Genomic DNA, 23,638 nt, shown 5'->3' on the forward strand with positions numbered 1-23,638 from the left:
GTAGCCAGGGAGTTTGCAAGGTGCATCTACTTGGAATAAATTTCCAGAATGACACCACTTTGGAGTTATGTGCCATCAATCTCACCATTAAAATTCACTGTTCTTCCACTTACTTTTTTTTACAAAACGATCTTTTGTGCATTGAAGCACAAAAGTAACTGGATGGGCCATGCATTTTCTCCCACACTTTGGGAAATAATGTCTTGAAACTGGCACAATCGTGGAAATTCATTTCAAGTGGATACGTGTTGCAAACTTACCGGATACTGTTGGTAAATTGCAAATGTGCTGTAATGTAATTAAGAAGTTCATTAGGGAAATTTCAATAATTAGTTGAGTATGCATTCCGATATCTCATGCTAGGAATGTCGATCTGTGTGAATAATACAGCTCAAGGACAAGAGTATGCTATCTGCCACAGGCGATTTTTAAAAATTCTGTTAAAACTAAAAAATTATGACTGCGTATAGCAACTGTGCTTGGAAAGTGAATCACATTGGAGATGCTGGAGCACAATGGCTGTTTACTGTGGCAATCCATAAGAAAACCTTGAAGGCATTTTGTAATCCACTGATTTCATTCTTTTGAAGTCAGCTCATTCACTGATTTTTATCCAAAGCCACATCTCGATCAGCGTATTGAAATGTCATGCTCTCTAAATTTCCACTAAATCAGGCAAAACTGGTTGTTTGACTTGAGTTATTTGCTGTCTTGCATGTAAATTCGCATGCTAGTTTTGCCAAAAATATGCTTTATATTTAACTACATGTGAAATGCATGTTCATAATTTGATTATAAGGAGAAGTTTGCTGCAATGAAAGACATGGATAATCTCATGTGGTCGCTGTCACACAGATACATATTTGCTGTGTGTGTAAAGTGCATAAAATTTCTGTATCAGTTCGTCACTGTGAAATTATACGAGCCCAAATATGCATTGTTCACTATTATAGTATCAGTGTGCGCACCACAACTGTGACTATTTTAAAGCTTTGATTCCAAATAGCTGGAAGAGACACCCATATAAGAAGGAAAGTATAGTGCATTGTTGAATCATTAAACGGAACCTCAAGGGACCAGTGAAATATGTTACAATCAACAGGAGTTCCGTTTACTGAGAAAGATGTGTGAAGTTGCAGCACTATATGTCATACACCCTAGCTATGTTAAGCTTAAACGTGTATGTAGCAGATAGTTTGTCTCGTGGTTTGGGCACGGTCGATGACTACTAGATTGACTAGGCTTCGCTAGTTTCAGTTTTGAGGAGGCACCAGCAATGTACCAAACAAAAACATAGCTCTTACTGCTCCAGTTGGTGGCGTAATAACACATGGTCATGCAAGGGGAGTCCAAGTTACTGAATGGCACGCTGTAAGGTGTCGGAAATTTCAGTTGTCCTTGTTTTGGTCACCTGTGAGGCGAGGAGCAGTGCCGCAAAGCTGTCCAGGTCTGCACATGCTATGCATCAAAAATCTGTCAAATTTTGACCTGCTTGAGCCATTGTCACGGTTTTTTAATGATCAGTCTCTGGATAGAGGACAGATGTCGCAAAAGATATATTTTAAATCCCTACTGTTTCTGAAAAAATCCTTTAGCGCTTGCTTCTGTGATTCGACTTACAGAGAGCAGTGAAAATTTTAGTTTCGATCAATAAGTTTTTTTTTGCATTACCCAGTACAAAACTGACCAGTTCAGAGGATGTTTCACTTAAGTGGCAATTCTGTTTAAGCAATTTCAACTTAACAAATTCAACTGTGTTACTTGGCAGCCTATAATTGGTAAAGGTTTTGTTATGCTTACCGTGTGATGTATCTTTCCCAGGTTAAAGACAAGGGCAGGAAAGCCTACACAAATATTCAAGGAAAGATTGCTAACATGCAAAAGGTAATATTTATATGTTTATGTCTATTTTTGGTATGCATTTGCATGAAAAGAAGCTTACATGCTTTTTCATTCTTCATATATCAAACTGTTAAAGGAACACATGTACAAAAGTTTAGTTATGTCTTGTCTGTTGCAATGAGTAACCATTAACCCAGTAATTATGGAATAGAACTCATTTTCCCTAGCATAAAATTAATAACCTATATTGCAATGATTCTGTTTTGATTTTAATATTACTTGGAGTGCTGTGACATTGCAGATTGCTCGGTAAGCATAGCTGGTGTGATAACATTGTATTATTAACTCCTAATATGCATTTGACATGCAAGCTGGTAAGAACGGATAAGAGGAGTCCCCTTGACGGGAGAGAAGAGAATCAGGTGCTCCACATTAGAAGCTACCGGGAATATTTGACATAAGGCTAGTTCTTTAGAGGAAACAGGGTGGAGTGGTTCTGAAAAAGCAATGAAAAAAGTTTGAGGTGAGGAATACGCTGGCCTGTTGTTTACTGGGTGCACATAAAAGATCACAACAGCCAACTGTATGATTGGCACTGTTCACTCTTACCTTTTTCACAGGCCTTCCTTCACACCACGTTGACATATATGTTGCAAGGCACCATCATAGCTTGAAGTCGGTCACCCGCTCTGTCTATAAATCAATTTAATGTGTGTCATAATTTTTCTTCACTGTTTGATTTGCTGGAGGGTATGCATGTGTACGGATGAAGCACATAGGTATCTCAACTTCGAAATTTCTCAGCATTTCTTTAATGCAAGGTACCGTGTGCTTTCTTCAAACGAAACCTCAAGGGGCCTGGGAAATTGGTTCTGTTTATCGGGAGTTCCATTTACTGAGAGACATTGCAGAGAGCATTGCATGAATACAAAACCAACCATCCTTGAGGATTATGTTCCGTTGAAGCGGCACTTCCATTTAAGCATTTTCCGTTTATCGTGATTTAACTGTACTTGCTTATCATACCTAACAATTTTCTCATGTATGAGTGCATAGTGCACTAGGCAGCATGGCATATATTGGACAGACATGGTGAAGTGCCATCTTACACTGTGTTTTCTGTGTTGTGTTATCAGTTTGTTTCCTTGTAAAGTCTTTTGCACTATACATGCAAATATATGCATTAGCAACTTTTATGTGCGTCACCTTCTACCTTATTTTTGTTTTTGCAGAATTCAAAGAAACATACAATTCAAGAAAAATTTGTTGTATTATACTTCTGTACTCAAATTAATAGCACCATATGAGTACTTTTCGGGCATTATTAACTGCTCCAAGAAAGCATAGTAGGAGGTACAGTTACTGTCATGCTCAGTGTGAGCTACAGCATGCGAGCTTTTGGCAAAGCGGTCCCAGGTTGGATAGTAGTGCCGATTGGCATAGTGCCCCCTGACCTAAACGGAGAGGGTTCTGCTGTTCTTGTTTTGAACATTGCCTCTTTATGCCTTCTTTCGCCCTCTCCCCCCAGCTTAGTGTGCAGATTATTGGTTTCATAAAAACTATAAATACAGATGATGGCTACCTTTTGTGCTGTGTCATTCGTTGATCTACGCACTTCAACTGGTGACATATTGCAGATTAATGACAGCACGTTCGTAGCAACGTTTATATTGCGTATACTATTGCGATTGCACACAGGAAGAGGGAAATGACAAATGTAGGCATTGAGCAGTAATGCAGAAAACTGTGACGACACATCGAGGGGCAATAAATCAAGCATAAAATCCTCAAGTGACAGCAGTTTTCATTTCCAGAAGCATGAATGATACCCAGCTCACACAAAAAGTGGCCACCAGTATTTTTAGATTATTTTCATGAGACAAAAATTTCATCCTCATGCCTTGGGAGAGAGGGTGAAAACAGGCATGAAGAGGCGGTGTTTGAAACAATAACAGCAGAACCCTCTTCCTTTAAAGGGGCCCTGAAACACTTTTTAACATAGTAAAAAAACATTAAATTAAATTATGGGGTTTTACGTGCCAAAACCACGATTTTAGTATGAGGCATGCCGTAGTGGGGGGGACGCTGAAATAATTTGGACCACCTGGGGTTTAATGTGCACCTAAATCTAAGTACACAGGTGTTTTTGCATTTTGCCCCCATCAAAATGTGGCCACCTTGCCGGTATTTGATCCTGCAACCTCATGCTTAGCAGCCAGACACCATTGCCACTAAGCAACTACGGCGGGTTTAAAAAAACACGAGGCTACTGTGAACATGCGGGCCAAATATTATTACACTGCATGCGGCAGGGACTTCATAATCTCGTCTCAAACGCAGTGAACAGACACTCTCGCATCAGTAATGTCGTCATCAAAAGCTGATAGAAAGCGGTTGGCCAACCAACACTATTGGCTGATTTCGTGATCGCGAGAACATTTGCAGTAATACATAATTGCTAATTATGAGTTAAATAAATGAAAGAACATATGTCTGTGATCTCATAAAGAAAGAAAAATAGTTTGATCTTTTCACTGCACATGGCTGCATCCGCTGCGCATGGCCTCCAAGATGGCAGCAGTGAGCTGCATAGCATAGTCTACTGCGGCCACCAAGAGCTGCCGCAAGGGGCCCTTTCGCCGCCGTGAGACTCGACTTTTTGTCGGGGCCTTGCCCTTATGGCTTCTTTGCTGTGTAGCTTCCAGCGCACAAGCGAAGACAAAAAGAGAGAAAAAGCCAGGTATCAGTGCAATAACTTCACTTATAGTTGAAAGATGTGAAAAAATTTTTGCAGCATGAGATTCGTGAGACGACATACTTTAATAGTGAGGTCATTTTATGATTAGTCGGAAAAGAGTTTCAGAGCCCCTTCAAGTCGCGATCATAGCGCCTATCAGCTCTACTATCCCACCTGGCAGAGCACTTTGCCACTTGCTTGCACGCTGTAGCTCATACTGAACGTGGCAGTACATTGCATAATTGTGTTTACCAGATATAGCCTACGAAATGATCGGCCTGCTTCTCTTAGCACACACTTTCCTTCATTTCAGATATTTCTGTGCTTAGAATTGTTTTTTAAGTTAATGAACATTGAGGTTATTCAGAGGTGCATTAAAGATATTTGGGGAAAAATCCCAGTTTCAAGTGCATGCATTTTCACCAAAAGAAGTCTCGACACCTGCGCTACCTCATGGTCCATGCATTAAATGTTTTTAGCAGCATTTGGGTTTGCAAGTCATGCTTGCAGCAGTAGTATGTCAGCATTACATGCTATCACTCAATATAGAAAGCATTGTTGTTTTGGCCACTGCGTGTCACAGTGACATATTGTGGTACCAGTTCACATTCACTGATAACACTAAAGTAACAGCCTGCTGTCACATTCTTGACAGGTGAAGACGAACCAGTACGTGGGAAAGTAGTAAACATGTTCTAGCATGGCCATTTATTTGTGCAGTTTTGACTAGTAAAGATTCCAGCGTAGTCCCAGTCAGTATGATGACTGCTTCTCAGAGTGGTTGGCATGTCCATTAGCCAAGTAGTTTTCCTTGAGCACTTTGTGTTCATGATTCTTCAGTCTTCTTCTAAACTGAGCAGTCTTTCTATTGTAAGTGCAGTTCCAATCAGCTCATGGTGTCTTACAAACTGCACCAAGGTATCTTTTACTGTCCAGTTCATTGTTCTTGTTTCATCAGTTTGTTTTGTAGGCAAGTATAGACTGAGTATGTGAAACATTTTTGAGACCCGCCGTGCTTGCTTAGTGACTAGGATGTTTGGCTGCCAAGAAAGAGGTTGCAGGATTAAATCCCAGCCACGGTGGCTGCATTTCGATGGGGGAGAAATGGCAAAACACCCACGTACTTAGATCTAGGGATCACGGTAAAGAACCCCTGGCGGTTCAAATTATTCCAGAGTCCCCCAATATAGTGTGCCTCATACTCAAATTGTGGTTTTGGCATGTAAAACCCCATAATTTAATTTAAATGTTTAAAACATTTTTTGAGCCATCAATCTGTATGTGGTTGTGCAGAGTAAGCAAAAGAAAATAAAAAGTCAGTGAGAGGAGGAAAATGGGAATATTTGGGCCCCTCAAATTTGTACGTCTTGCCAAGGAGGAAGGGACACAGTAGTGATTGTTCAAATGTAGCATATATTAGCCACAGGGATAGCAAAGAGGTAGTCAAGATAATTGCTATATGCACATAAAAAAATCTGTGTAGATTTTTGCAGGACATTTCTATTATACGCTCGAAAGCAGTATTGAAATATCATTTCAGCCACTGGAATCCCCAAACTGAATTAAGAACTTTTGAAGACAATGCCATCATCTCTCCACCTCCCCCGAAATGCCTACTGAAAGGCCTGTGGGTTTCCTTAAGAGGAAGTTTACTTAAGAAGCTCCTATCATTATACATTGGAACAGAGAAATACCGTATTCACTCGTGTAAGGCCTGCACTCCTACTTTAAAGTGTGAAAATGGGGGGGGGGGGGGGGGAGGATGAAATGTTTCACTAATAATTTTTTTTAATGGAGCACAGCACTGAACAAAAGTCCGTAAACTAACTTTCCGCTTAGCTGGCACTAAAAAAAATGCAAAATTGATTTTACTGTCACAATTCTTTTTTGAACCACCCGATAGTATTTGGACATTATTGTGCAATTGTCCGTGTCTAAAAAATTGTTCAGCAAGTGTAAATGTGTTCGTAGTCTGCCGCCAATGGCGGTGTTATTTTTCATAGCAGTTTGAGCGAAGTTTTAGGTTTCAATAAGTAGCCGTAAGCCTGCCTTGTGCAAAGCCCACACCTAGCAAAAAATCTGGGGAAGAAAGAACAAGTGTGGGCATTACACGAGTAAATACGGTAGTTTCTTTTTTTTTGCTTCCACTGCGCTGAATTTGATAAAATATTTTTATTATATAACAAAAAGGTAAAACCTACTGATGCGGTGGTCACATTCCAGTGTGGGCGGAATGCAAAAGCACTCATTTACTGTGCATTGAATGCAGGTTGAGAAACCCCAGGGGATCAAAATTAATCCTGGTTACCCCAGTACGGCGTGCCTCGTAATCAGATTGTGGTTTTGGCATGTCAAATCCTAGAATTTAATTTAGTTTATTAAAATACCGATTGTAAGGAGCAGGGTTTTGGTTCAGGCCAATGTTTTTACAAAAATTGTGAAAACAGCAATATGTCAGGAAACTGAAGCGGGAAGTTTACAACTTGGCCATAAAAGAAAAGGAATTGGGCGAGGTTTAATTCTCGTAAACCTAGTTATCACAAGCGAAACGTCTGTTTGGCTTAGTTTTGCAAAGACTATGCACACAGTGTTTCATTAAAGTTAGGCCACAGTCTTTAACACATATTACACATGCTGCCGAATGGGTTGTCTGTGAAGTCACGGTGAAACCTGGCTGTCGCAGTTGAGCTTTCCTCCAGCTGAAAGGTGTGGTTTGTCAAACATTCGTTGTGGGTGCCGTTGCTTGTATCCATGGCTTCATCTCCTTGTTCATGTCTCTGAACAACGGCGGCAGTTGCAGTAGCTTCGATCTTGGCACGCTTCCGCGCTTGGTAAGCTTCTCTATGACGTGCTAATCTGGCCTCCCTTTGCTTTGGTGTTTCAGCAGGCAACTTTGTCTTTGCTTAAGATTTAACAGCCTGCTGTCTAGCTATATCTACTGGATGATTGGATTCAGCCTGTTGCTTGCGCTGAAGCGCACGCACAGCCGACCAAGCCGGCGCGCCATCCATGGCGAGACTGAGCCATCAAGTTCTGGTGAAGCAGCAGCTATAAAGGCGTGTTTATAGTCTTGACGTTATCGGTGTGTGGGCGAGTGTCGCTTGACACAGGGTGCGCCAGAGCGCATTGGTCGTGTCCAGTTCTGTTGGCTGCGCCAGTGCGTTGAGCCATCAATCGAACTATAGACCTGTTGTTCTCACCAATGTGACGCAATGTGTGCCCGTGCTCATGCTACGTCAGACTTCAGCACTTGAATCCTCACCTAGTCGCGTGGTAGTACCGCAGTGGCGAGGCTCCGAGCGAGCGCAGCGGCGATGCCTCTCAGAGGCGGATCATGTGGCGTGACGTCACACTTGCCACACTTGCGCTCCGGTGGCTCAAGCTCATTGTGACGTGATGAATGAGCTTGCGAGACATGGCGTAGTGGAGCTATCACTCTAATATCACAATTCTGCAAACTGCACCTATTGAGACATCTAAAGCAGGCAAAATGGATGTATTATCAACACTCTGAAATATATCATTAATTTGTGATTTGGTCTTTGTAAAACACTTGTAGCTATTGTGTGAATTTCGTGTGAACTGTAAACTCGCACATCACATTTGTCTGTTTGACTTGCTCTAATAGGTGCAATTTACAGAACTGGGATATTTGTTGTTGGTGTAGAGTTTGTAAACTTTGTGCTTCAGTGTTTTTTTTTTTGTTACTTAAAATTTTTGTTAAATTAAGGCCCTACATTAACAAATTCTGCTTCCTAGGGGTAGTACAATTTGTCTTTCTCTTCTGAAATGCAACAAATTTCATTCAAATCACTTCAGCAGCTGTTTAATGAAAGCATTTCTGTGTTTCACAGATAGTTGAATAGGATGCCAGACTTGACCCCAAGGTTAAGCTTCCTCTTAACATTACTGGAAGGTGCATGCAAGGGGAAACAGTAAACTGACATGACCACATAATGATTTTACATTAAACATGGCAAAAGGGCTTTTGGTTCTGCCAACAAGCTTATCTGGGTGCCCATTTGATGGTGATGTGTGGAATATTGTTCTACCAGTGGTAACTGGTGTTAGCTTTGCTCCCAGCCTAAAATTTGTCTGAAGGCCACTGACATTCAGCAGCTACCGTAATAATCACATAAGAGCTGTACCAGAGAGCAAAGGGCAGGAGGGGAAAAGGGAAGGAGCAGCTTATGATGACCCTGTTGCAAACACATAAGCATCATTGCAGGGAGAAAGGATTGAGGAGGAGAGAGAAAGAACAGCAGCAAGAAGATGGAAGACGCCTCACTGGGCTGTAGACACTGTAAAACAGCAGAAGGTCAAAAGGGGACGCTCAGAATGTTTTAGTGCAGTGCATGCTCACAGGGAGGGGGGGACTTGTGTGAAAATGTGGAAAGCTCACAAAAGTGCACTGGAAATTCAGGATAAATGCATTCCATGCCGCTCACACATTCAAGGTGAAGTACATATATGCTTGCGAAAACATTGAAGAAAAGCAGCAAAATGTAAGCATGCAGGGACCATATTCTAAAATCTCTCACTTTTGGTGATAGTATTATGCTTTCAGCACACATTGGATTGGCTAAGCAAGCAGAAGTATAGACTTGGTGAATGGCACACCGCCCATGAACCTTATTTTCGCATTGCATAGCCCTTGAACGCACTGACAGGGCAGTTGTCACTCCAGTGAGGTGCCACTATGCCAAATGTGATGCCATGTAGACGTGGAAATGCCCTTTTGAAGGGACGCTAAAAAGAAGCACTAAATTACTTTAAACTGATAAAGTATTATTTCAAAATATTATTTTCATTAATTTGACAGTAAAAGGTTTATAACTAAATTTAAAATGTAGACTAAGCTTCCATTTCTTGAATTTTCCGCCAAGGCCCCAGTGCCAGTACGTCAGTCTTATGTCAGGGATTTCAATATATTTTTTCCTATTTGGGCAGTTTTAGCGCTGTAAGTGTTCTTGAAGCTTACCAAGTTCAGTCTTTGGCTCCGTTACTATACAATGTAGGCCATCCTTAAAAAAAAATTAACTATGCTTGAGCAGATGCTGTCAAATCTCGTAACGCCACAGCAAGCTGGTATGGCAACCTCATGGCAGCATTGCCACCCGTCTTTCCTTCTTGTGTCTTTTCTGGCTTACTGTGCCTCCTCTCATGGTAAGAGGGATATTTTTGGTATTGTAGAAGCATAATTTACTAATGCAGCCCAACATTTCTGGCTTTTTAGTGTCCCTTTAAATGATCATTTGAGGATAATGCTCCAAATAAAGGTTCAAAATGATTTGTAAACTTCACCAAACGTCGTCTAGAAGCATACAAATGAGGCATCAAGGGAAAGCCCAAAAGGAGTGGTTTGGCATGCACAAAACCGTTACTGCGGGGGCAATCTATTGAATGGAGGGCAACAGCAGCACTTTTATATTCAATTTATTCTGCTCCGTTTCTTGGCTTGAGCAGGTGCAGTACAGACATTTAAATAGCATGTTGCACCAGTTGTATCAACATATTGCATGATTTACTGTGTGAATAAGTTTATGTGCACACTACAGCATTAAATATCCCTGTGCAACAAGCTTGTTTCACTCAGTGACTGAATGAGGACTTGCCTTGTAAAAACATTTATGGGAAAGCTACAGGTTATGGGCATTTGATCATATCTTTTTTTCTTAGTCACATAAGAGAAAGCTTTAGCTCGGGTGCTCCTATATAAATACATGTAAAAGAAGAATTTGTTTTTCTCGGCAACCACTGCACCAAATTTGACGAGATTTGTTGCATTTAAAAGAAAAACTTAAAATCTAGTGACTGTTGGTTTCGAAGTTTTGATTTAGATTGTCAAGTTTTTATTAAAAATTGGCAAAAATAAAAAATTTGCAGAAAACGAGACTATCAAGTTTACAACTCTGGCAATGAAAAATTATATCGCAATTCTGTGAATTGCATCTAATAGTACATCTAAAGCGGACAAAATTGATATGTTACATATGAATCTCAAAAATTTAGTAAAATGAAAATACAGCCTTTGCAGACCCCTTGCACACAACACAACGATTCATGTAAGCTATAAATTGACATATCGAATTTGTCCACTTTGAATAATCTAACGGATGCTGTTTACAGAACTGCAATATCTGTTCTTGATGCAGAGCTATTAATTTGTAAACTTCGTGCTTCTATTTCTTTCATACTTCCGAATTTTTGAAAACCTTCTTTAAAAAATCCAGCTCCTAAATCGAAATTCCGCTTCCTACAGTCACTAGAATTTAACTTTCTCTCTCAAATGGAACAAATTTCATTAAAATCAGTCGAGGGGTTATCTCAGAAAATGTTCTTGCATTTTACATGTATTTGAATAGGCCGCATCGAAGTTGGGCCCGAGGTAAAGCTTCCTCTTAAGTAAGGAAATGTATTAAACATTGTAGAAAGCTCTGTTATTACATTTGTGTTATTTACGACATGAGGGACTTTATTTTTCATATATGAGCAATGTATCCTTTATAAGTGTGGCTAGAGCTACAGTATTGTACTAGTATACAGTGACTGTGTTGGAGTGAATGAAGTAGAATTACTGTGGAACTTCCTGTCTTTTCAGGGTACCCAGGATGACATGGCATTGTCTAGGAGAGATAGCAGTCAGCCCTGGAGTGCTCCAGCCAGTCCAACAATGGGACGCGTGAGACCTGCTACAACATTTCAACCCATGCATCGTGTAAGATACTTGCCCATTCTGGGCATTCTTGCATATATGTATATAATTTAGGATGTGATGTCTCCTATTAGTAGTCTGAGTACCACAGGGTACCTATAATTTGGGGCCATATGTTGTTCTTTTATTAGGTTTACTAGTGGACAGCTTTAATGTAGGTTGGAAATACTTCAGTAAACAAAACATCATTTGATATTTTAACGCAGTACACCTGGTGGCTGTAGCAGCTGACTAGACTGTTTTATATGTGTCTATTTGTTAAAGCATTATTTCAGTATTAAATTATTTGCAAACAATAAAAGTAGCAGCGATGTCAGTGAGTGAACAAAGTTTCAAACAGTATGCATTTATGCACATGCAAGAAACAACACTGGTGTTGTTGCACCACCACTCTTTAGAACACATGGTGTGGAAGGCATTTTTAACTTTATTGTGCAAAGATTACTTTCTTGTGGGGAAGTGCTACTTGAAACAGCGTTTTTTTAATTATTCGTGCTAGAGATTTGAAGATAATGCCATTCATAGAGTTCTTTATGTAATTCTCAAATATGTCCTTAGTTTTTGTGTCATCATCATTATCAGCCTGGTTACACCCACTGCAGGGCAAAGGCCTCTCCCATACTTCTCCAACTACCCCGGTCATGTACTAATTGTGGCCATGTTATCCCTGCAAACTTCTTAATCTCATCCGTCCACCTAACTTTCTGCCGTCCCCTGCTACGCTTCTCTTCCCTTGGAATCCAGTCCGTAACTCTTAATGACCATCGGTTATCTTCCTTCCTCATTTCATGTCCTGCCCCATTTCTTTTTCTTGATTTCAACTAAGATGTCATTAACTCGCGTTTGTTCCCTCACCCAATCTGCTCGTTTCTTATCCCTTAACGTTACACCTATCATTCTTCTTTCCATAGCTCGTTGCGTCATCCTCAATTTAAGTAGAACCCTTTTCATAAGCCTCCAGGTTTCTGCCCTGTACGTGAGTTCTGGTAAGACACAGCTGTTATACACTTTTCTCTTGAGGGATAGTGGCAACCTTCTGTTCATGATCTGGGAATGCCTGCCAAACGCGCCCCAGCCCATTCTTATTCTTCTTATTATTTCAGTCTCATGATCCGGATCTGCGGTCACTACCTGTCCTAAGTAGATGTATTCCCTTACCACTTCCAGTGCCTCGCTACCTATCGTAAACTGCTGTTCTCTTCCAAGACTGTTAAACATTACTTTAGTTTACTGCAGATTAATTTTTAGACCCACCTTTCTGCTTTGCCTCTCCAGGTCAGTGAGCATGCATTGCAATTGGTCCCCTGAGTTACTAAGCAAGGCAATATCATAAGTGAATCGGAAGTTACTAAGGTATTCTCCATTAACTTTTATCCCCAATTCTTCCCAATCCATGTCTCTGAATGTCTCCTGTAAACACGCTGTGAATAGCATTGGAGAGATTGTATCTCCCTGACTGACGCCTTTCTTTATTGGGATTTTGTTGCTTTCTTCATGGAGGACTACGGTGGCTGTGGAGCCGCTATGGATATCTTTCAATATTTTTACATGCGGCTCGTCTACACCCTGATTCCGTAATGCCTCCATGACTGCTGAGGTTTCGACTGAATGAAACGCTTTCTCGGTATCAATGAAAGCTATATACGAGGGCCGTTTTTTTTTTCAACCTCCGATCGCTCCGTGCAGGCGCTACGTGGGCAGCAGAAAGCGGACATGCGCTGTAGGCAACTGCGCAGCTCTCGCACTACACACTCCGCCATTGTTGACATTCAGGCATCAGTCGGCATTGTGCTACAGCCACGTAAACATGGCTGCCATTATTGTTGCTCCCGCCAAGTGTGAATTGCGAAGTGTTATTCGTTTTCTACAGGCTGAAGGCCATGGTGCTGCAGAAATCGATCGGAGAATGAGTCGAATGTATGGGGAAAACTTCATGAGTGATGGTGTTGTGCGTGAATGGTGTCGAAATTTTAAAGATGGACGTAATGATGTGCATGATGAAGGGGGCCAAGGACGCAAATCTGTCGTTTCAGATGACCTGGTTCAACGAGTTGACATAATGGTTAAAGAAAACCGCATATTCACCATTACTGCTTTATCTACGGAATTTCCAGAAGTTTCAAGGTCTGTTTTGTACTCTATTGTTACTGAACGGTTACGCTACAAAAAACTTTGTGCACGTTGGGTCCCAAAAATGTTGACGGACGGCCACAAAACTCGACGAATGGCGTCAGCTTTGGTGTTCCTTGAGCGTTATCAGGATGAAGGAGACAACCTTTTGAAATCAATCGTGACTGGGGATGAAACCTGGATTCAATACGACACACCGGAAACAAAACGACAATCACAACAATGGATGCATTCAAATTCACCAAACAAACCAAAGAAATTCAAAAAAACCTTCAACAACAGAAAGACCATGGCTACTGTGTTTGGGATCAACAAAATGTGTTGCTTGTGGAGCTTATGGAGCCCGGAACCACAATCACTGCAGCTGTTTATTGTGAAACTTTACGACGTTTGCGTAGAGCCATTCAGAACAAACGAAGAGGAAAGCTGACCGCTGGAGTTGTTCTGATCCATGACAATGCCCGTCCACACACTGCTGGAGCAACTCAACGGCTTCTCGAACAATTTGGATGGGACATTTTCGATCATCCGCCATACAGTCCAGACTTAGCACCCTGTGACTTTCATCTTTTTCCTGGACTGAAGACGTTGCTTGGTGGGAAACGCTTTCAAACCAATGGCGACCTTCAAACCAACGTCAAGGACTACTTGAATTCATTGGCGGCAACTTTTTTTGAAGAGGGTATTGCAAAGCTTGTCCACAGATATGACAAATGCCTCAATCTCTTCGGTGATTATGTCGAAAAGTAACCGTAACTGTACTAATCTTTTAGTAATAAAATTATTGTTTTAGATGAACTTGTCTTTTATTTATAGCCTATCGGAGGTTGAAAAAAAAACGGCCCTCGTATAAGGGTTGGTTACATTCCGCACATTTTTCTATCACCTGATTGATAGTGTGAATATGGTCTATTGTTGAGTAGCCTTTACGGAATCCTGCCTTGTCCTTTGGTTGACAGAAGTTTAAGGTGTTCCTGATTCTATTTGCGATTACCTTAGTAAATACTTTGTAGGCAACGGACAGTAAGCTGATCGGTCTATAAGTTTTCAAGTCTTTGGCATCCCCTTTCTTATGGATTAGGATTACGTCAGCGTTCTTCCAAGATTCCGGTACGCTTGAAGTCATGAGGCATTGCGTATAGAGGGTGGCCAGTTTTTCTAGAACAATCTGCCCACCATCCTTCAACAAACCTGCTGTTACCTGATCCTCCCCAGCTGCCTTCCCCCTTTGCATAGCTCCCAAGGCTTTCTTTACTTCCTCCGGCATTACTTATGGGATTTCAAATTCCTCTAGACTAATCCCTCTTCCATTATCGTCGTGGGTGCCACTGGTACTGTACAAATCTCTATAGAACTCCTCAGCCACTTGAACTATCACAGCCATATTAGTAATGATATTGCCAGCTTTGTCTCTTAACGGATACATCTGATTCTTGCCTATTCCTAGTTTCTTCTTCACTGCTTTTAGGCTTCCTCCGTTCCTGAGAGCATGTTCAATTCTATCCATATTATACTTCCTTATGTCAGCTGTCTTACGCTTGTTGATTAACTTGGAAATTAATGTGTAGCTGCTATATTTTTTTTACTTATGCCTACACAACTGCAAAATGTAGTGATCTTTGCAGGCACTTCCTTGTGTATAAAATTTTCACAAAGAGCATCGTGCTGTAGCTTATTTACCTCGTTGTAGACTGGAAATTGCTGCTATCTAACCAAGCAGCATGTACAATTACTTCAGTGCTTTCTTGCACACAGAATCAGTGTTCCACAACCATGAAATGTTATGATGAAACCACTGCCTAATTACTTGTACTCAAGAACCCATACATTCTATCTCGCAGTAAGATGAGCATGACACGAAAGTGGTATATATTTGCAAGCAAATGCTTTTTGTCTATGTGCCTTCTAAGTTGGCATGACATGGCTTACCTGCAGCAACGAGTACCAATACAGGCTCGTAATAGGTTAAATATGCAGCAACCCACTCAGAAATAAGTGACATAATGGCTATAATTCCTGGTTGATTCTCTTTTTGAATGTAATGTCAGTGGTCTCAACTTTTTTATTTACTGTCCTAATAGCTTCTGAAAAGTGCAAAGTTGTTTTGCTGCAAGCAAAATTCTGTGCATTTAAATAAATTTCAAAGCAATGCTTCAAGCGAGCTAAGCAGAGGCATCTGCAAAAAAGTTTGTGAAGGCACTTTTGTATTTTTCTTGTTTACATGAATCACACTATGGCAAAGTGACTTGCTCACTTTCTTTTCTTTCATTTCAGAACACTACAGGCCTGGTTTCTCCACTGAAAACGTCGTCTTTAGAGACGAGGTATAGTCCATAAAAATATTGCTTTACTCCCAGAGCAGGGAGAGCGTCACTCTTCTTGCTGCGCTGTTTACATATACAGGGTGTTTCAGCGAACACTTCCAAAATTTTTAAAGGTTGCCTGTGGCAGATAGCTCAATTCTAGTTTATGAGCCGGTCTACTTGAAGCGGCAGGCACTACTTACACAAAAAAAAATTAAATGCAAAATTGACTAATTAACAAGAATTATCTAATTAACTTTTTAGCTAATTATCTTATGACCCATATTGCAATTTACAAATTCTAGCAGTAGTCTTCACAAGGTGGATCCACTTGGAACGAATTCTCAGGACGACACCAGTTTTGAGATATAAATTCCCAAACTTTGCGGAGAAATGCATTGGCATTCTAGCTACTTGTGTGCTTCAGTGCATGAAACAATGTTTTGTTAACAAACTAACTGGAACGCCAATGCATTTTTCTGCAAACTTCAGGAATTTATATCTCGAAACTGGTGTCATCTTGAATGTTCGTTCCAAGTGGATCCGCCTTGCGAACTCTATGGCTAGAATTTGTAAATTGCAATATGGGCCATAATGTAATTAGTTTAAATCTTAATTAGTGATTTTTTTATTAATTAGTCGATTTTGCATCTCAATGGCTTGTGCAAGTATTGTCCGCCACTTTGGGTAGACCAGCTAATGAACTAGAATTGTGATATCTGCCACAGGCAACCTTTAAAGATTTTTGAAAATGTTCGCTGAAACACCCTTTATGTAAGGTTCCTGGTGCTTCACATATGTGCAAATTGCATGGTGCACTTATCTCCCGTCTCTGTATACCTTCAAGCACATTCTGTTAGCACATTAGCCCAGTTATGGGCAGCAGCAGCAGTAGTAGTAGTAGTAGTAGTAGTAGTAGTAGTAGTAGTAGTAGTAGTAGTAGTAGTAGAAACCTTTATTTGTTATTTTGTAATGAAGTCCCAGAGGGTAGAGCCCTCAGTCCAGTTCCCCACTTATTGCTGCTATCCGGCTGGCCCAGTCAATCAGGTATCGCTGGTCGTCCAAGGCTGTGCTGTAAAGAGTGGCATCCCACTGGGATGGAGGGGCGTTAGGTATTGTAGGAAGGCCGGGTGATTTGAAGCATTCCCACGTATAACTGTAGAGGTTTGGGTGTCCCCCACAGAAAGGACGTTTGTTCGGATATTGGGTAGGGTAAAAAGTGTGGCGGAGAGCAAGATTAGGGAACGTATCAGTTTGGAGCTGGTGCCAAGCGGCTGAATCTGCATGGTTTAGTTTCACGTGTGGTGGAGGAAACATCCTACAGGGTAGTCTGTAGTGTTATATTTGCATGTAAGTAAGTGGTATCTTTTCAACCTTGTCTGGGTGGGACTGGCCTTCCACCGGCGCCCGGAGGGTGAGGCCTTGGGCAAGTGAACAATGGTTCATAAGTTGTTCATAAATCATCTGCAGAGTACTTTTGTTAGCACCGGGGAAGCTGAAAACTCGCTATGCTAACTGACTAAAAAGAAATACTGTCAAAAAGGTGCATTTGTGATTCTTCTAAAGCTTTCTGCAGCTTGCTATCTATGAAATACTCGCTAAAGTCTTTAGTGCGTTCCTGAATCTTTGCCGTGTCACATGTCAGTCATTGCTTAAGTAGCTCACTGGTCTTGCTGTGTGCCGACACCTTTTAAACATCCATCTGACAAGATCGGAGCCAGTCTGTTCAAAATGTTTCCCTAACCAGCCTTCTTAAAATGTTCACTGGCAAGTTCTGTTCTTCCTGCACCAGTGCTAGGACACCTGTCAAGAGTCCCACTGAACCGAGCCTTGATGTGGTAGCTGAACTGTCGGAGGACACTGGTTCTAGTGGCTCGTTCCAGCGCATCGACATGGACCTCATGGGAGACTTGCAAGAGATTTTCAGCCGTTGCAGCACCACGAACCTGCAGGTCCAGCCGAGCCAAGTGAACCAGTTCGTCTCACCACAGGCACCACCAGAAAAACAGGTCTGTGCTGTGCACTTTAGCAGCCTTTCTTTTTCTCTCTCTCTAAGTGAAAGTAATTTTTGTGAATTCAAGATACTTTCTGATCTTGCACATGCTTATTCTCAACAATACAGTGTTTCTTTTTTTTTTTTTACTTAGAACAATTTTGTTTTTAAAAAGCCCACAAAATTTACTCAAAGTATGTTACTACAGTTTAATTTTGTGCCCAGGTGGACATCATTTGCAAAAAAATACCAAAGCAATCAATTCACTAATTAAACTACCATAAAAACCCATGTATAGCTCGGACCCACGTATAGTCCGAGGTGTAATTTGTGGACAGGAAAAAGGGAAAAAAAGTTTTCATCCACATATAGTTCAAGGAAAACGGTCACTGAAAGCATTTACAGTAAAACTTCATTATAATGAAACTGGATATGATGAACTAACGGATATAACGAAGCAATCATGATTCCCCTTGAAATTCCAATAGATGCCTATGTATTGAAAACCTCATTCTAACGAAGCTAAAATTTCCTCACTATGGGTATAACAAACTTTTTTAGAGCACAGCTTTTTGGCGCCCGTTGCTGCATTTCGTGGCGCCATCATGCCTCGCCATAACCAGCTCCGTAGCCGGGGCCAGCGTGCTGCTCTAGCTGCACACGCTCCTGGCACCATCTCTCGCACACGGCGCAAGCCTTGTTCTCTTCGCTCCTCCTGGCTGGTGGCTGGTGCGAAATGTTCCGCACCAGACGGATTGTCCGAGGCTCACAGACGGTTTATATTATAATATAAACCGTCAGCCTATATAAGTAGTTTATTTTCAGCCAATTCTTTCTGAACCATGAGTAAGGCAACCGGTGGAAGTCCTTCGTCTGCCACTGATGCTAAACGAGCTGCCCGAGCAGAGGCCCAGTGCCATCACCTCCAGAATCCAGAGGTGCGCTACACCGTATGAGGCATTTGTGCGGCAAGTCTAGCATATATCCATCTATTTCTCTGACCACAAAGCTAGCTTCAGGACAATCAAGAACTGTGAGTAGAGTGTTTCTTGAAGAAGTGAATAATAAAAAGTTGTAACTGTGCATACATGTCATGCTCGAATTATTTGCCTCAGTATATAGAAAAGCTGAAACAGCTGAAGAGCTGCGCTCAAATTTCGCATTAGGAAGTAACATAATCGTCGGCAATTTTTTTTTTTCCGCAACGAGCATTTATTGACCATTTTAGTGCCCATCAGGTCAATGTCTTATAGCGCGCGACATTCGCGTCTCCCGTGCGCGTCTCCCGGCCTCCCCTTTCCTGTGGAACTTGTGGACCCGCTCGCTCTTCCGCTGCGTGCGTGGGGCGGTGCTGAATGCGGTTTTGTTGTTGCTTGTCGTTGCCTCTGTGCGCATCAGCGATATCAGTGTTTCTATCAGTTCGTTCGTGTGAGTTCCTGCCGCCAGAAAAGAGATGGACAACGGCAAACGGAAGCGCAAAACGATATCAGTCGAGCAGAAGGTGGCTGTGCTGAAAGCCGTTGAGTCCGACGTGAAGAAGAAAAAAGTGGCCGAAGATTTCGGCATAGCATTGAGCATAATGTCGACGATTTTGAGCAGCAACGAAGCTGTCATCAGTGCAGTGGTGGTCCAACTGCGCCATTTGCGCCATTTGCGCCATTCTGCTACAATTCGACTTGCCTGCTCCTGGCTGCGCCCCACTCAAGTGCCATTTGCGCCAACTGCGCAAAAGCGCGGTATTTTCTCGTTTTGCGGCAATGCAATGTTTTCAGTGGGGTTTGCAACTACAGTCAACGAACGATTTTCCGGACGCCCGACTTTTCGGACATGCCCAATGATCGGACGCATTCGCGCCACTGCCATGGTACCGCATAGTCAATGTATAAGAATGTCTGAAATTTCTTATGCAAAAACTCTTCGCCGTCCCATTTTCCGGACCTTTTTCCATGATCGTAGATCCGAAACGGCATTAATCGAAGCCACCTCCGCCGCCATTTTTATTATCTCGCCGTTTAGAACAGGCGCTCTCGCACGCAGATCCACTGGCCGCCGCCCACTACCGCGGCAACGCCAAGGTAAATACACCTGGTAGCGAAGCTTCCATAGGAGCCCATACGTTCAAAACATGGTGGTCCATCGGCGATGGATGGATGGATGTTATGAGCGTCCCCTTTGGAACGGGGCGGTGGCTTGCGCCACCAAGCTCTTGCTACTATGCTGCCTAATATCCTACCTAGGTTAACCAATGAGAAACAAAAAAAAAGACACTATGAACTACCACGTCCAAATTTTCTGATACCCTATTGCGAACTGTGCTTTTGTACGTCTCCGTCTTTTGTCGTTTCCCTACTTTTCTTCCACCAATCCTCCAATCGCCTCTTACTGATGTCTATTGCGGACCTGTTTGCTTTACCATTGCTCCCGCTGAACCCAAGGGCTTCAAGGAGGCCAGTGGTGCCTAAATCGACCGCTGGATAGACGTCTTCACATTCTAATAAAATATGCTCCGTCGTTTCCCTAGCTTTACCGCAGCAAGCACATGCTTCTTCTTCCTTCTTATATCTCGCTTTATAGGTGCGTGTTCTAAGGCGTCCCGATCTCGCTTCGAAAAGTAATGAGCTTCCCTTTGAGTTATCATAAATGGTTTCTTTCCTAATTTCGTTTTTTCCCTTTAAGTAGTTACTCATGGCAGGTTTCTTTTCCATTGCCGCCACCCATGAGATTAATTCAGCCTCTCTGACTTTCCGCTTGACCTTCTTTGTTGCTGTGTTGCCCACCCCACAGGCCGCATACTTGCTGGTAAGCTTCCTAGTTCTTTTCCTCCACTCTGAATCAATGTTTTGCCTGTACAGATACCTGAACACTCTCCCAGCCCATTTACTTTCCTCCATATTCCTCAGCCGTTCTTCATACTCAATTTTACTGCGAGCTTCCCTCACTTCAAAACTAGTCCAGCCCATATCCCCTTGCACAGCTTCATTTGTAGTCTTCCCGTGAGCGCCCAATGCGAGGCGACCCACTGACCTTTGGTTCCCGTCGAGTCCTGATTGTACCCCTGATTTAAAGCAAACAACCGCATTTCCAAAAGTAAGTCCTGGAACCATTACCCCTTTCCACATACCTCGGAGGACCTCGTACCTATTGTATCCCCATAGCGCTCTGTGCTTCATTATGGCTGCATTTCTCTTCCCCTTGACTGTTATGGTTTTTTCCTGTTTCCATATATCCGTTGCCTTCGTTTATCCATATACCAAGGTATTTATATTCTGTTACCCGAGGTATTTCTTGGCCCTGTATCTCCACTGTCTGTTCACTGTTTTCATTGAATACAATAACACCTGATTTTCTAACACTAAATTTCAAACCTAAATTGTTGCCTTCCTGTCCACAGATATTAGCCAGACGTTGCAAATCACTTTGCTTGTTTGCGAGCAACACAATGTCGTCCGCATAAAATAAACCTGGGAGTCGCTGCTCTATTACTGTACCTGCCTGTTTGTATGATAGATTAAACCCGATATTACTTCCTTCTAGCGCCCTCTCCATCCTCACCATGTACATCATAAACAGCAGCGGGGATAAAGGGCACCCCTGCCTCAGTCCCTTGTTGATATGAACTTTCTCCGCGCTCCTCATCCCTTCCCATTCAACGCAAACAGTATTTTCTAGGTAAATCTCTCTCAAAAGCTGTATACAATCGTTACCTAAGCCTTCCCCTTCCAGAATATCCCACAAAATGCTGCGGTCTACGTTGTCGTATGCTCCTGTAATGTCCAAAAAGGCCACATACAACGGTCTGCTTTCTGCTTTTGATATTTCAATACACTGAGTAAGAACAAACAAGTTATCATCCAAACGCCTACCTATTCTAAAGCCATTCTGAAGCTCTCCCAAAATGCCATTATTTTCTGCCCATGCTTGAAGCTTTAATTTGATTGCCTGCATTGCTAGCCTGTATATTACCGATGTAATGGTCAACGGTCTATACGAGTGAATTCTGTCTTTCTCCCCCTTACCTTTATAAATTAAATTCATTCTACTTTGTCGCCAACTGTCTGGTATTCGTCTATCTTTTAAAGTTTTTTCAACTGCTTTCACGAGAGCTTCCTTACTTTTTGGTCCCAGTTCATTTATCAGCCTAACGGGAACCTCGTCTAGCCCTGTGGCTGTGCGCTTAGGAATTTTCTCTTCCGCTTTCTTCCAGTTTAAATTTGTAAGCACTAGCTCCTTTCCCCCTTGGGTCTCTTTCATGCTCTTTTTTTCTTCAAATACAACCTCGTCCTTGCCTTGGAAAGATTCGGCTGTTACTTTTTGGATGTAATTTATTGCTGCTTCTCCTTCCAGTCTGTTTTCATCTTCGTCTAGGATATGTTGTTGTATTGTTGTTGACTTCCTGCCTAATAATTTTATGTGATTCCAAAATATTCTAGGTGCGGCCTTCTTTTTCTCACGTATTTCTGACAACCAACTTTCACTTTCACCTTTTAATTTTGCTTGCACCAGTATTTGAACCATAGACTTTTTCTCCCGGTATATTTCCCATTTACTGGTTACTTCATCCTGTGGCAACTGCGCCTTCTTTGCCTGCCTGTGCTCTCGAGATGCCTTCTGTCGTTCGGCGATCGCTTCTCGTATCTCCTTGTTCCACCAGCTTTTCGGTTTCTTTTTTCCTTTCCAATGAACATGTTGTTTCTCTTTCCGTATTTCTGTCGTTACTACACTTAGAAGCTCACCATATTCCCACCCCTTACTTGGCAACTTGCCAATTTCTTCCTCCACTCTAGTGACTATATTTGCTATTTGTTCAGCGTTCAAATTTGGACTGGCCATTTTGCTTTCGTTGCTCTCTTTCCCAACTACATATCCCATTTTCAAAATGATGCGTTTATGGTCACTCCCTATGCTGCTAAACCCTTCCTCATCGATGACCATTTCTCTCAACTTATCATGAATTCCTTCTGTCATCAGACAGTAATCAATGGTCGATTGCCGGTTTCCCACTTCCCACGTTATCTGTCCTTCACACTTAGGCCCTGTATTCACGATCACGAGGTTATGTTGCTCGCAAAGGTCTAGCATTGACTTCCCGTTATTGTCGGTATAGCCATCTAAATCCTGTATGTGGGCATTCATGTCACCTAATAGGACTATCTCAGCACCATTCCCGAAACCCCTAATATCAGCGCTTATGCATTCCACTAACTCTTTATTCTTCTCTGTGCAATTTATTCCGGTCCACAAATACGTAACTCCAAGCCAAGTTTCTTTCCCACTCATTGTACCTGATAACCAAAGATGCTCTTGACATTGTGAATTTACTCTTTTCCATTTGGCTCCCTGATGGATGAGCATTCCGACTCCCCCTCCCTTTCTTTCCGACTTAGTTCTGTTTCACCCTTCCCATACATAATTCTCAATAACTGGCGGCTCTTCTGAGTCTCTAAGGTGCGTTTCTGTAACCGCATACACCCCTATTTGTTCTCTGTGTAACTGCTCCTCAATCTCTGCCCACTTTTCCTTTCTTCTACCGCCCTGCATGTTTATGTAGCCTATTGCATGGCGAGCTCTTGTTCTTGCTTTCCTCCTTTTTCTGTTTTCGACGGCGATGCTCTTCTGATGTTCCCCTAGGGGACCTTCTTTATTACTACCTACTCTGACCTCCTGAGCGCCTGCGGGCCCCCTAAAAAAGCAACAGCGCGACCCCCAAGTCGCCAGCCCACTTCTCGTGCTAGCCTGTAATTGAAGTGGATCCCATCTCGTTTAAAACCACCACAACTTCTCACTTCCCTGTTTACTTCGACAACCTCGAAGCCTTTCTCTCGGCTCATTTTCCATATTGTCTCATTGGCAGCCATTACGGCTCTTTGTACGTGACTGTCACGCACAGGCACCTCCGGCACCGTGCACACCACGATCTG

At 42.2% G+C, this 23,638-nt stretch overlaps 1 protein-coding gene across 3 annotated transcripts in view; it reads left to right on the forward strand.

Moving 5' to 3' along the window:
• The window catches only part of LOC142580107 (DENN domain-containing protein 1A-like), a 124,302-nt gene that overhangs the window by 61,820 nt on the left and 38,844 nt on the right, over positions 1 to 23,638 (forward strand). For all 3 annotated transcript variants that reach the window (XM_075690911.1, XM_075690921.1, XM_075690928.1), the window contains 4 exons: positions 1,822 to 1,884; positions 11,181 to 11,297; positions 15,699 to 15,748; positions 17,520 to 17,736. In XM_075690911.1, coding sequence (XP_075547026.1) covers positions 1,822 to 1,884; positions 11,181 to 11,297; positions 15,699 to 15,748; positions 17,520 to 17,736 — 447 coding nt within the window. The remainder of the gene's footprint in view (positions 1 to 1,821; positions 1,885 to 11,180; positions 11,298 to 15,698; positions 15,749 to 17,519; positions 17,737 to 23,638) is intronic.

This window comes from Dermacentor variabilis, chromosome 1 (assembly GCF_050947875.1).
Source record: "Dermacentor variabilis isolate Ectoservices chromosome 1, ASM5094787v1, whole genome shotgun sequence".
Taxonomy (NCBI): domain Eukaryota; kingdom Metazoa; phylum Arthropoda; class Arachnida; order Ixodida; family Ixodidae; genus Dermacentor; species Dermacentor variabilis.